The sequence below is a fragment of the Wasmannia auropunctata genome, unplaced genomic scaffold (genome assembly GCF_000956235.1).
Source record: "Wasmannia auropunctata unplaced genomic scaffold, wasmannia.A_1.0 LD336071.1, whole genome shotgun sequence".
NCBI classification, from domain to species: Eukaryota; Metazoa; Arthropoda; class Insecta; order Hymenoptera; family Formicidae; genus Wasmannia; species Wasmannia auropunctata.
In genome coordinates, this window is record NW_012026819.1 from 548,935 (window position 1) to 560,025 (window position 11,091).

General features: G+C 38.9%; 4 protein-coding genes across 6 annotated transcripts in view; 2 read left to right on the top strand and 2 right to left on the bottom strand.

Annotated features, from left to right (window-relative positions):
* The first annotated feature begins 393 nt into the window (after window positions 1–393).
* LOC105449854 (40S ribosomal protein S26) lies at window positions 394–2,109 on the top strand. The gene is made up of 3 exons (XM_011689271.1): window positions 394–491; window positions 1,443–1,751; window positions 2,037–2,109. Exons 1-3 carry the CDS (start codon window positions 489–491, stop codon window positions 2,067–2,069), a joined length of 345 nt encoding a protein of 114 aa, XP_011687573.1. The 5' UTR covers window positions 394–488; the 3' UTR covers window positions 2,070–2,109.
* Window positions 2,110–2,149: 40 nt separating this feature from the next.
* Window positions 2,150–4,725, bottom strand: LOC105449856 (PEST proteolytic signal-containing nuclear protein-like). 3 transcript variants are annotated; one of them, XM_011689276.1, is made up of 3 exons: window positions 4,568–4,725; window positions 3,644–3,843; window positions 2,150–2,840 (listed from the first exon to the last, which is right to left on the bottom strand). In XM_011689276.1, the coding sequence occupies exons 1-3, from the start codon at window positions 4,602–4,604 to the stop codon at window positions 2,601–2,603; spliced, it is 477 nt and encodes a 158-aa protein (XP_011687578.1). In that variant the 5' UTR covers window positions 4,605–4,725; the 3' UTR covers window positions 2,150–2,600. The 3 variants fall into 3 exon arrangements, with proteins under 3 accessions (XP_011687578.1, XP_011687577.1, XP_011687576.1); XM_011689275.1 differs by having other exon boundaries at window positions 2,150–2,843; XM_011689274.1 differs by having other exon boundaries at window positions 2,150–2,876.
* LOC105449855 lies at window positions 4,185–5,815 on the top strand. Its single transcript, XM_011689272.1, has 2 exons — window positions 4,185–4,540; window positions 5,326–5,815. Exons 1-2 carry the CDS (start codon window positions 4,345–4,347, stop codon window positions 5,724–5,726), a joined length of 597 nt encoding a protein of 198 aa, XP_011687574.1. The 5' UTR covers window positions 4,185–4,344; the 3' UTR covers window positions 5,727–5,815.
* A 2,136-nt stretch (window positions 5,816–7,951) lies between these two features.
* The window catches only part of LOC105449857 (atrial natriuretic peptide-converting enzyme), a 10,789-nt gene continuing 7,649 nt past the window's right edge, over window positions 7,952–11,091 (bottom strand). The window contains 5 exon segments of the mRNA XM_011689277.1: window positions 7,952–9,194; window positions 9,360–9,514; window positions 9,663–9,940; window positions 10,058–10,313; window positions 10,787–10,927. Of these exon segments, the coding sequence (XP_011687579.1) occupies window positions 9,027–9,194; window positions 9,360–9,514; window positions 9,663–9,940; window positions 10,058–10,313; window positions 10,787–10,927 (998 nt within the window). The 3' untranslated portion in view covers window positions 7,952–9,026.

Sequence of the window (11,091 nt, forward strand, 5' to 3'; positions counted from 1 at the left end):
TATATATATATATATATATATATTTTGTCATAAATGTTTTCCTATTCTACGTTGGTAACTTTTTTGACTGTTCTCAAAATTTTCTATCTCAATATTCTTTATCCATATAAATAAACTTGGCTTAATTTACTCTTGAATTTTTAATTCTTAAAACTAGTAAAAAAAGCTAAGTTATATCAATATTAAAATTAATCTACGATGGTAGAAATGGACAAGAGGCCGCTGGTAGACAACAAAACTTTAATGTAGGATTTATCCTGTACTCGATATCCAATAGAAAAAAAATACGTTTTTAGAGTCATAACGAGAAATTCGCCCAATTAACGTACGTTTACCATTCTCGAATTGGCGCTATATAACACGAACGTACCGGAAGTGCGATTCTTACGCGCGACACCGACGGGCGGAGTCGCCTTTCTACGTTGCATCGTTATATCGCAGGTCACCGCTTCCGCTTCGAGTCTCTTCTGTATAGTTCTCTGTAAAAGATGGTAATACGGAGTGTTTATTGCCTGCAATTTGCCCGAATTTTCGCACCGCACGTTTCGCGCTTGCAAAATTTCCCTCGCCGTCGCCGAGTCCGAGTGTACGCTGCGTTTTGATGACGTAAATTTCGCAATGGATCGACATCCTTTCGCCGAGATTGCGCCTCGTCCTTTAGCGGTGGCCATGTGGCCGCTGTATTATTTGATCGTCACGATGCTGTGTCGTCGAGTCGAAATTTCTTAATTTAATTCTGAAGACGCCACTCGGCTAGGCGCGTTCGCGTTTTACTAAAAAAAGAAAAAATCGGGACGAAGATTCGAGGGTGAATTGTAACCTAACCTAATTTCGCTTCTCTATCGCATGGGGTGCGTTCCATTTGACGCTCGCAACGCTCTTGGAATAACTTGTTTATCAAGTGTTAAATAAGGATAAGTAATGCTCGCGAACGTCAAATGGAACGCAGCCGTGGGAGAAACAATGACAGTGGTAAAAGTTTGCAGTAATGAATTAATCACATGAATTCTTACGTAGATATAGGGTAGCTGTCCCTATTAGTGTGCCTGTACGTCCCTATTAATGTGCTATATTTAAATAAGTCATAAAAAAAAACACTGTCTATTTACTTGTCAGTGTATTTTTATGACTTATTTAAATATAAAAGCACAATAGGGACTACAGGCACACTAATAGGGACAGTTATCCTATATATGAAAATATATATTTTTTATGCATGTATCTGTCGTTGCAAACTTTTATTACTATCATTGTTTCTCCCATGGCTGTGTTCCATTTAACGCTCATGAACATTACTTGTCCTTGTTTAACACTTGATAAACAAGGACGAAGTTAGTCCAAGAGCGTTGCGAGTGTCAAATGGAATGCACCCTGTGTGATACAGAATTGTCATTGTTTTTGATATGTCAGTATATCCACATCTGATTTGTTTCGTTTGTTAGACTTGCAAACGCAGGAACGGCGGTCGCGCCAAGCACGGCCGTGGCCACGTGAATCCGGTCCGCTGCACCAACTGCGCTCGCTGCGTCCCCAAGGACAAGGCCATCAAGAAGTTCGTCATTCGCAACATCGTCGAGGCCGCTGCCGTCAGGGACATAACGGAGGCCAGCTTCTATCAGTCGTACCAGCTGCCTAAATTGTACGCCAAGCTACACTACTGCGTCTCCTGCGCCATCCACTCCAAAGTGGTGCGAAACAGGTCCAAGGCAGACCGTCGCATTAGAACGCCTCCTGTCCGCAACTTCCCGAGGGTAATTATTTATGGATTGTGCATGCTTGATCGAAAGAATGCATTTAATAATTTGATATTCTTATCTTGAAATTTGGAAAGCAAACTGCTTCATAAAAGTTTTCAAACTGATTTAAACGTTAATAATGAAATGTGCAATACAATCAAATATTTTATAAATATTTTATGAATTTTCAATTTTACATCCAAGGTCATATATTTCGCCACAAGTAGATGTAAAATTTCTGTATAATTGATTCGTACCGATGCAATGTACGTTACACATGCAATCGCTTTTTGTTTCCAGGATCTGCGCCAGGGTCAACAGAACAGGAAATAATTATGTAAACTTTGATATAAATAAAAATTTGTAAAACCAATGCGGAAGGTGCTTCTTTTCATTTACTTGAAGACACAAAATACGCTGCAATATTATTTACGTTTATTATCGTGTGAGAAAGATGAAGAAGATACATACGTAATGTTTTAGCGTAAATCGATGCGCAGTTTGACAATAAGCTATTCAGTGACTATTACATGGAAAAGAAAACTCGAAATCGTCAAGCTCAGTCGAAACGGGAATATAGATAATAGATTTATTATACATGATGTGCACATATCGCGGCTAATGCCTTCCTTGTGAAGCGAAATTTTTAAATATCTAAGTTCTGCCAATGAGTTTACTTACATTTCATAAAAATACTTGCGTTTGACTTCAGCAAGAACAAGATTTCTATCAATTATTTAAAATTAATGTACAAGTGATTTTTTTTTCGTGATTATATATACACACACATATACGTACATACGTGTATTATATGCGCATACATATATACACGTATGTACATACATGTATATATAGTATGCAAAATCATTTGTTTGCCTCCTCCATCGCTTTCTTCAGCGTTTTCTCAAATATCTTTTTCGAGTCGCAGAACCCCTGTTTTGTCTTGCCGAATGAATTTGGCCCGGCTGATGTCGGTGTCTCGCGCCCGATATTTCGCATCCTCATCCTCGCTTCCGCCGGCATCTCCTCTGGTTCGTCGTCGTCGTCCGCATTGAACACCGAGGCTACAGTCGGTTTTGGTGCCGGCGCTGCTTTCACAGTTGACTTCTGACACAAAGAAGAGTTTCTTATGCTTAAGTCCTGAAATATAATACGTGCGGTAAGCCTTCAGCCTTAAGAAATTAACCAATCCCTTCACATTCGACTATGATTGTTCCATTTTTTAAGGCTTAAGGCTGGCAACATCTATTGTGCTTTGAGACTAAAGTGGCGTCTACAATGAAACTTGAGGTCCGTCTACAATGAAAGTAGTAAATTGTAAGCCGTAAGAAATTGACTAATCACAGTTGATTATTCTTCTCATATTCGACTATGATTAATTTCTTAAGGTCCATCTACAATGAGAGTAGTAAGTCCTAAGAAATTGGCTAATCACAGTCGATTATTCTTTTCATATTCGACTGTGATTGATCAATTTCTTACGGCTTATGACTTACTACTCTCACTGTAGATGGTCCTTTATGGCTTATGACTTACTATTCTCATTAGTCCTGGAACACAATAGATGTAGTAAGCCTTAAAGTCGTAAGAAATTGATCAATCATAATCTATTATTCTCTTCAAATTCAACTGCAATTGGTCCATTTCTTACAGCTTAAGGCTTACAACACCTATTGTGTTTCAGGACTTATAGATGGGCCTTTAAAGACTTTAAAATTTAAGAAAATTGACCAATCACAAGCAATTATTCTTCCCACGCAAGATGAATAATCGTTTCTGACTGATCAATTTTTTTTTGAATCTCAAGTCTCATTGTAAACAGCACTTGAGCCGAGAGGAGGGAGATAAGTTTTTCATGAAAAACAAAGGATTTCTCGCGTGCTTGTCAAAAAGAATATCTCACTTACGGAGGCGGAGCCTAATTTAATTTGAATTCCCTTCTTCTGCTCGTTGCCGGCGGTCCTTTTCCCGAAGCCGAACGCTAACTTCTGCTTCTTCCCATCCGACTGATCGTCATCTGTATCGCTGCGCTCCTCGGCCCTGAGCGGCGAGCGGTCCCTACCTCTGTCATCCTCTCTTCTGTCCTCGGTTCTGTAGACACTTGACCCTGACAACGTCAAACACTGGCAAAGTTCAGATCAAGTTAAACAAAGTTGACTTTTTAACCGGAAATCTTTAAGCGGGTTTTATGCTTAATGCAGAACCTATCACATTTCATGGCCTACAAATTCGACAATTAGAGATTAGCTGTGGCGAAGCTGTGAAGTGTAAAATTAAAACTTATTTAATCCTGAAAAATTTTTTTCTTCAACAATTATATATATATAATTACTTTATATTTTCTATCAGATTGACGTTTTGTGAAATGCATACATATATATATGTATTAAAAATATTAATACATAAATATCAAATAATTTTTTATTTCATTTCAAACATGCGTTAGGAATGAAACATTAAAATTATTAACAATTAGAAGTTAAACATTTGAAGAAATTGTGACGCAAATAAAAAGCAATGACAATCGTATTATACGTATAATATATTCTCTATACGATCGCGATTGTTCCAGCGATAAAGAATCAGAGAGCCGCGCGAGACACGGTTAATGTTGGTTACTCTCGAAGAAATTATTACAGGACGTCATAAACTGAGGATCGGTCAAGTGATCAATGCTCCGCACACGATTTATATATTTCATATAGAACTACCAGAGATTGGCAATTCCAATAATTTATGCAACCCGTTCCCGTGTGTTCTCTCGCCGGGTTACGACGAGCGTTATCTCTACATTCGACAGCGGGGTAGGTAATAAATAAATCGAACAAAACCTTTTCTATAATCGTCTCCGGAACTCCTCCTGGACATTTCGTCGATATCCTGCGGACGCGCAGCTCGGGCCAGGTTTACGCGGAATACACGGAGGTAACCTAAAAATCGTTACTCAAAATTATCCGTTCGCCGCTGTTGCCAACAGTCGTGGTAACGCGTATGTAGCTGTAAGGGGAGGGGATAGGTTGGCAACACGCTGGGCCCCCACGTGACCCGACACACACAAGTATATACACACACACACACAAAATTTGGATTCTGCTAGGCTGGATGTGTTTTTATATTGATATAAAATACATGTGTCCAGCATGTGAAATATAATTGTTAAATATAATCGTATGTCTCTCTTTGTACAATTAGCGAATTAGGGTAATTGTAACGTGAGTTTATCGTCATTTTCTAGTAAGTTGATACTCAATTTTCTAAGGCATTATGTCATGCCACTTTAGTAAACAAAAACGCAATTTTATGAACATAATTATTTGAAGCAAATTTTAAGCTGTCGCTAACGTTATAAATCGCTATAAATTACTAATATAAATATTACTAGTCGCTCGAGCGTGTCTGTGAGCCTTTTAAATATTAGTTATTATTTTCTACGATCGTTGAGTTTCTTAACCTGCACAGAGCGAGCCTCTGCGTTTTCTAAGAATAAAGATAGTATATTTGCACATTATTTAGTTCTTTATTGAAAGAAAAAAAAGATCCAAGGCCCCACACGTCATTGGCATTAATATGTGTCAATTTTTCTTTACAGCAAGAATGAACGCCGGCATCATCTTTAGATCAGTTTATCAAACAATCAATTCCATAGCTCCGAGAGTTTTGACGATCCCGATTATGCAGAATGTATTGGCGCACAAAATCCACTACATGTGCAACAGGGAGAGATTAAGTTCGCCGAACAGTTTGTCGAACAACAAAAATACGTGTTCCCTCTTGCAACCCGTACTGCCCATGTATAACTCAGTGTGCGGTCTGAAGGCGAAGGGTCGCTTACAGCTACGTTGCAAGGACTGCTACTTTCTATGTAAAAACGAGAGATGGTACGTGATGTGCAAAACGCATCCTAGGCATAAACAGGTGAAGATTAAAAAGAATGAATACAAAACGTGGATATTAACATCGGCTTCTCAGAGTAAAGTGCGAGGCTGGTAAATGGATGTATGTAGATCTTAAATCTGAAGATAAAATATTGGTGTGTACAGCAAAATATGAAATATGAATAAAATGTTTTCCAAAATGTATTTCATGAGTTATTCATAACTCTATTCCTTATAGCTGAACTAATGTTCAGCTATAAGCTATAATGTACACTCGTGATTTTTAATGAAATAGATTATATGTTTGAAGTTCGGTGAAAACGAGAAAAAAATTTTAATACCGTCCAATGTGATGGAAAAGATCAAGCCTCTAATATGTTAACAAAAGGTTGTTAATGCGTATTTATCTATCTTTACAACATTGTCTTTATTTTAATCTTTTGCTAAATAATTACTTTAATCTTTTCACCTTCGTTGATAAAAATCAAATTGTTCATTCGATTGCATTTGGCGAGAAAAATCGGCAAGAAAGTTCTTGGCAAAAGAAAAAAAAAGATGCTATATTTTGCACAATATCCACAACACAAAATTTGTTTAAAAATCTGTATTATGTAAAATTTACTTTTGCTTCTTTTATGCATGTGTCTACATAACATCGAGATAGTAATAAATCATGAAATTAATTAATATTATACTGTGTTAAAAAAAGTTCAAGAACGAAGTTAATCATTTCATAGTTTTTTGAACACGATTCCATTTATCGAATTGCTTTGTCGCGTCACAATTTTCAGATATTTTGCCATTCGTACGCGGCATCCCGTATGAATACCATATCGTATCAATTGCCGCGGTGTACGCGCACGAGCGAAGAAACGCAGGTCTCTTCCCCCCCGTCCAGCATTTAAATATTGTTCGCCACGCATGTTGTTTCAATAGTTGCTTTGATTTTGTTTGGAATAATTAGGAGGAATTGCGAAAGTATTCTCATAAGAATATATATTAATTTATTTAGATTTATACTAATTATTTATACTTGTCTTCAATGCTATCGTTTTGCAATAATGAAGCATATAAATTATTTTATCTAACTTATCAAATACAGATGCATTCGAATAAACCATATGTTGATCGTTGAGTAATTGCATAATCGAGAGCTCTGTTCTAAAATACTGCATCTCTATACAATAGTTTTAATCTTTGTTACGAATTCCCTCGTACAAGGACAGCGGTCACGGGACAGTAGAAATTTTTGCCTGCGACAGCTTACAAAGTGTACGGATTTGATGCACTTAATTACTAAGTTTGATATCAAGATATACAATCTACTAGCGCCTGGATTCGGACAACAAAGATCTTAAATACATGTATAGCAGGCAACTTACTTAGTAACGCGATAATATACAAAGCACGGGATGATCATATATTCAACCCCCCCTTGCCCCCCGATGAGAGTAAAATATAAAAATTTGAAAATTTCAACGAGATAAAGCCAATTTTATGAGTGAATAAAATTAAATACTAATACTTGTGTGCGCAACTTACGGCTATAATATTGCTCTATTTATAAAACATTCTTTTCAAAGAATTTTTATAAGATAAGTTAACGTCATCCCCATTTGGAGAAATGGACGGACAAGTGTTCATGTAGTTGGCTCTTATCTGCGTAACATGTTTTAATATAAATAAATAACACGCACATATCTTTTCCCCTATTATTAATTAATCAACAATAATCGGTTCGTCACCTATTTGAAAAGTATGTGTCGCGTAGAAAAATATCTTTGTCATCTAGAAACAATATATGTACGCACTTGATGGCACATTTACGAAAGTGTAGAAAAAGAAAAATGTCGAAATAAGCTCGTGTGCTCTCAAAAGTCGGTGAAACGCGACGACAAAGTAATTTGCAATTTTGTAAAAAATCAAATTGTCCTATAAAATTGTCGAAGAAGCGTAATTCACTACATCTACGTCGTCATTAATCACCAAAACACATTGTAAATTTTATGAAATAGAATTTTGGCACCGGCTATCTCTGACATTGGTTGTCTTTCTCTTTATGCATAGACATAGAAAAGATAAACCCAGCATGCTTTATTATTGGATCAAAAATAACAAAAGAAAAAGAAAGAAGAGAGTCCAGATATTACACTTTTATCCTTATTTTTTACGTTCCCTGTTAAAATTATTTAACGTTTCCTAGGAAGTCGTGAGAAATGCGAATTTAAAAAAATATAACGAATAAAATAATAAATAAATACGAAACAAAGTATAATTTATTTCATAACATGTTTTTATACAAATTTATTATTTCGCAAAAAAAAAAAAAATGACCCAATTTTTTCTCTCTTTCGTTGAAATACATATAAACTATATGTATGTAAATTTTTCGCTGTTCGATCAGTTTCTCAAGATCAAACCACGAAAAACTTAAAAGCGTCGCGGAAAATTTGGATCGGCGTTCGCGTAGTACACATCGAAGAGATGGGTTAATGATCTTTTCGTTTGATCCGGCAAAAGATGATGTCGAAAAATGGGATGGGGAAAAATTCACCATGTGGATAGACTGGCTGAGCAATGCGGATGGGACGATCAGATCATAACGAAATTATTGCCGATGTATTTAAGAGGGGCCATGCACGATTGTGATACGACATGCTGTCGGAAGTAACCACGTGGATGACGGCAAAAGGCAAAACGATAAAACCGGTTCAAAGTTGTTTCGTTCGTGATGATAAGTCATCAATTTATCAGACATGGCAAGATTCAATTCATGTAATTTTGCGTTTTTCGATAATTTCGCGAATGAAACGACTACGAAATTGTCGTATCATTTCGCTTTTTCCCGTCATCTACGTGATTACTGCCGACAGCGTGTCGTATCACAACCGTGCATGGACTCTTAAATACATCGGTAATAGATTCATTTATGATCTGATCGTTTTATCCGTATTGCTCAGTCAGCCCATCTACATGCCATTTTTCGACATATGTTGCCTTCTGAGAGGCAGCGATCGAATAAAAATTCGTTGTTTCTAGTCGGATTTGAACTTGGGTCCTCGGCACAGAAAGCAGACGCACAACTCTGCGCCACGATCGCTACATGTGAAATAATAAATATGTATAAAAACATATATATATCTATACACATTTGTCATGCCAATGAGTCATCATTGATGAGAGTTTGTCATCAATGAGTTTGTAATGCCAATAAATATACAACAGCCAATTTCGAGCTTATCTCTACATGTCTACGTTTTTTTTTCCGTTTGCCTCTTAGATCTCTACAGTATATGTATTATAGCATAGTGCACTATGTATCATCAAGCGCGCGAAGGTACTGCTGTTCCGTCAATAAATAAACGTAGATATATTAGACGATATATTCGACCAGTCGGCATGTCCGAGAGACAAGCTAGAGATTATTCACCGATATAATCTGATTTATCCAGCCGATGTACGAGGAGACCTTTACGTACACACCCGGCACATTTTGGCGACCGCAGCCGAATCCCCAGGACACCAGTCCGGCCAGTTCGTAGAAGCCGTCGTCTTGGCACACCAGAGGACCTCCACCATCGCCCTGAATATGACGATGAACGTAAATTCGTTAGTTTCGCGCGTCAAGGGAAACATTTGTGAAGAAAGATCTTGTGCCAAACGCAATTGTGAACTTATTGAAACACAATTGTGTCCACGTTATTAAGTAGACAGCCAACGTTTTTCCTGGGTATCATAGAGTTTATACCTGACACGCGTCATTTCCCTGCTCGCCACCGGCGCAGAAACTGCTGGCTGGTAGAATGAAGATCTTCTCGGTCACGGCGTTCACTTTCCTTATGCATTCGGCGTCGCTGACGATCGGTATCTCCGCCTCGCGCACTCGAAGGGGTATAGGACCGGCTGTAGAATGTCGTTGTTGCGTAAGCAAGTAAAATACGCGGCAAATACATTTCTTTGCGAGAGAGAGAGAGAGAGAGAGAGAGAGAGAGAGAGAGAGAGAGAGAGAGAGAGAGAGAAGGGGGGGAATAAACGGGTGGATATGACTTACCTTCTCCCATGTATCCGTAACCGGTAACGGTACACCTCTTGCCAGCCGTGTGACTGACGCCCCGTGCCGGCAGGCAGACCAGGCAGACCCCGTCCTTCAGCTCCGCTTGACCGTGAAGCTTCAGCAGAGCGATATCGTTGTCGAGCGTCTGGCTGTTGTGATTGTGATGGATGTACGTCGTCGCGACGCGCAACGTCTGAGCACCGGGGCTTCCGTATTTACGGGTGAGATCGTGATCGCCCACCCTCACGTAGATCGCGTCGCCGGACCTCACGATGCTGGAAACGAGCGTTTTTTTTGTTTTGTTTTTCATACTTCTCTCACGTTTCCCGATTCGTTTCCGCGCGCGCGATGAAGAGACCGCGAGCGTTACGCGACAAGCGACGTCTACTCACTTCGTGACACAATGCGCCGCGGTGAGGACCCACTGCGTCCCTATCAGCGCGCCTCCGCACAGATACTGGTTGAGGGAGTTTATCAGAGCGACCTGCCAACACCACTCGTTGGCGTCCGCGTCCTCGCCGCCCACCACGCGCCCGTCTCTCTCGGAACTTCGCGCCTGAATCGGGCCGCGCGAGGTCCCCTTCACGCCGCAAACGTATTTACTGTACACCGGACTTCTGGTGGTGGTGGTGACCGTCGTCGTCTCATCTGTGAAATTGAAGATCCTTTAGTACGCGAGCGATTTCATCGGGAGATTAGGCTTTAACTTAAATGTGAATCGACCTTCTAGTTGAACTCAAATCAGTCAATTTGAAATTTAAATTAAATTAGCCTACCCTGACGATTTTCGCAATTCCCAGTAATTTTATGATCTCGCAAAGTAACGAATAGATTTCTTATTTCTCACTTACATAAGGTTGCAAGAGGGGGTGGTATAAGATCGCGGAGCGACGTGGAATGTATCATTCCTATTGGCCAGAAACCGAGTACGCGAATGATTTAATCCGAGCGATTTAATCGGGAGATTAGACTTTAACTTGAATTTGAATCGACCTTCAACTTGAACTCAAATCAGTCAATTTGAAATTTAAATTAAATTAGTCCACCCTGACGATTTTCGCAATTCCCAGTAATTTTATGATCTCGCAAAGTAACGAATAGATTTCTTATTTCTCACTTACATAAGGTTGCAAGAGGGGTGGTATAAGGTCGCGGAGCGACGTGGAATGTATCATTCCTATTGGTCAGAAATCGAGTACGCGAATGATTTAATCCGAGCGATTTAATCGAGAGATTAGACTTTAACTCGAATTTGAATCGACCTTCAACTTGAACTCAAATCAGTCAATTTGAAATTTAAATTAAATTAGCCTACCCTGACGATTTTCGCAATTCTCAGTAATTTTATGATCTCGCAAAGTAACGAATAGACTTCTTATTTCTCACTTACATAAGGTTGCAAGAGGGATGGTATAAGATCGCGGAG

What these genes read in the sequence shown, in the direction of transcription:
- LOC105449854 (XM_011689271.1), top strand. An exon ending in CTGTCCGCAACTTCCCGAGG is followed by an intron (nt 1,752 to 2,036) that starts GTAATTATTTAT and finishes TTTTGTTTCCAG; the next exon opens with GATCTGCGCCAGGGTCAACA.
- LOC105449855 (XM_011689272.1), top strand. Translation starts at nt 4,345, where the DNA reads ATGTTGGTTACTCTCGAAGAAATTATTACAGGACGTCATAAACTGAGG. An exon ending in TCTCTACATTCGACAGCGGG is followed by an intron (nt 4,541 to 5,325) that starts GTAGGTAATAAA and finishes TTTTCTTTACAG; the next exon opens with CAAGAATGAACGCCGGCATC.
- LOC105449856 (XM_011689274.1), bottom strand. Translation starts at nt 4,604, where the DNA reads ATGTCCAGGAGGAGTTCCGGAGACGATTATAGAAAAG. An exon ending in CGGAGACGATTATAGAAAAG is followed by an intron (nt 3,844 to 4,567) that starts GTTTTGTTCGAT and finishes TGACGTTGTCAG; the next exon opens with GGTCAAGTGTCTACAGAACC. An exon ending in TTAAATTAGGCTCCGCCTCC is followed by an intron (nt 2,877 to 3,643) that starts GTAAGTGAGATA and finishes ATTATATTTCAG; the next exon opens with GACTTAAGCATAAGAAACTC.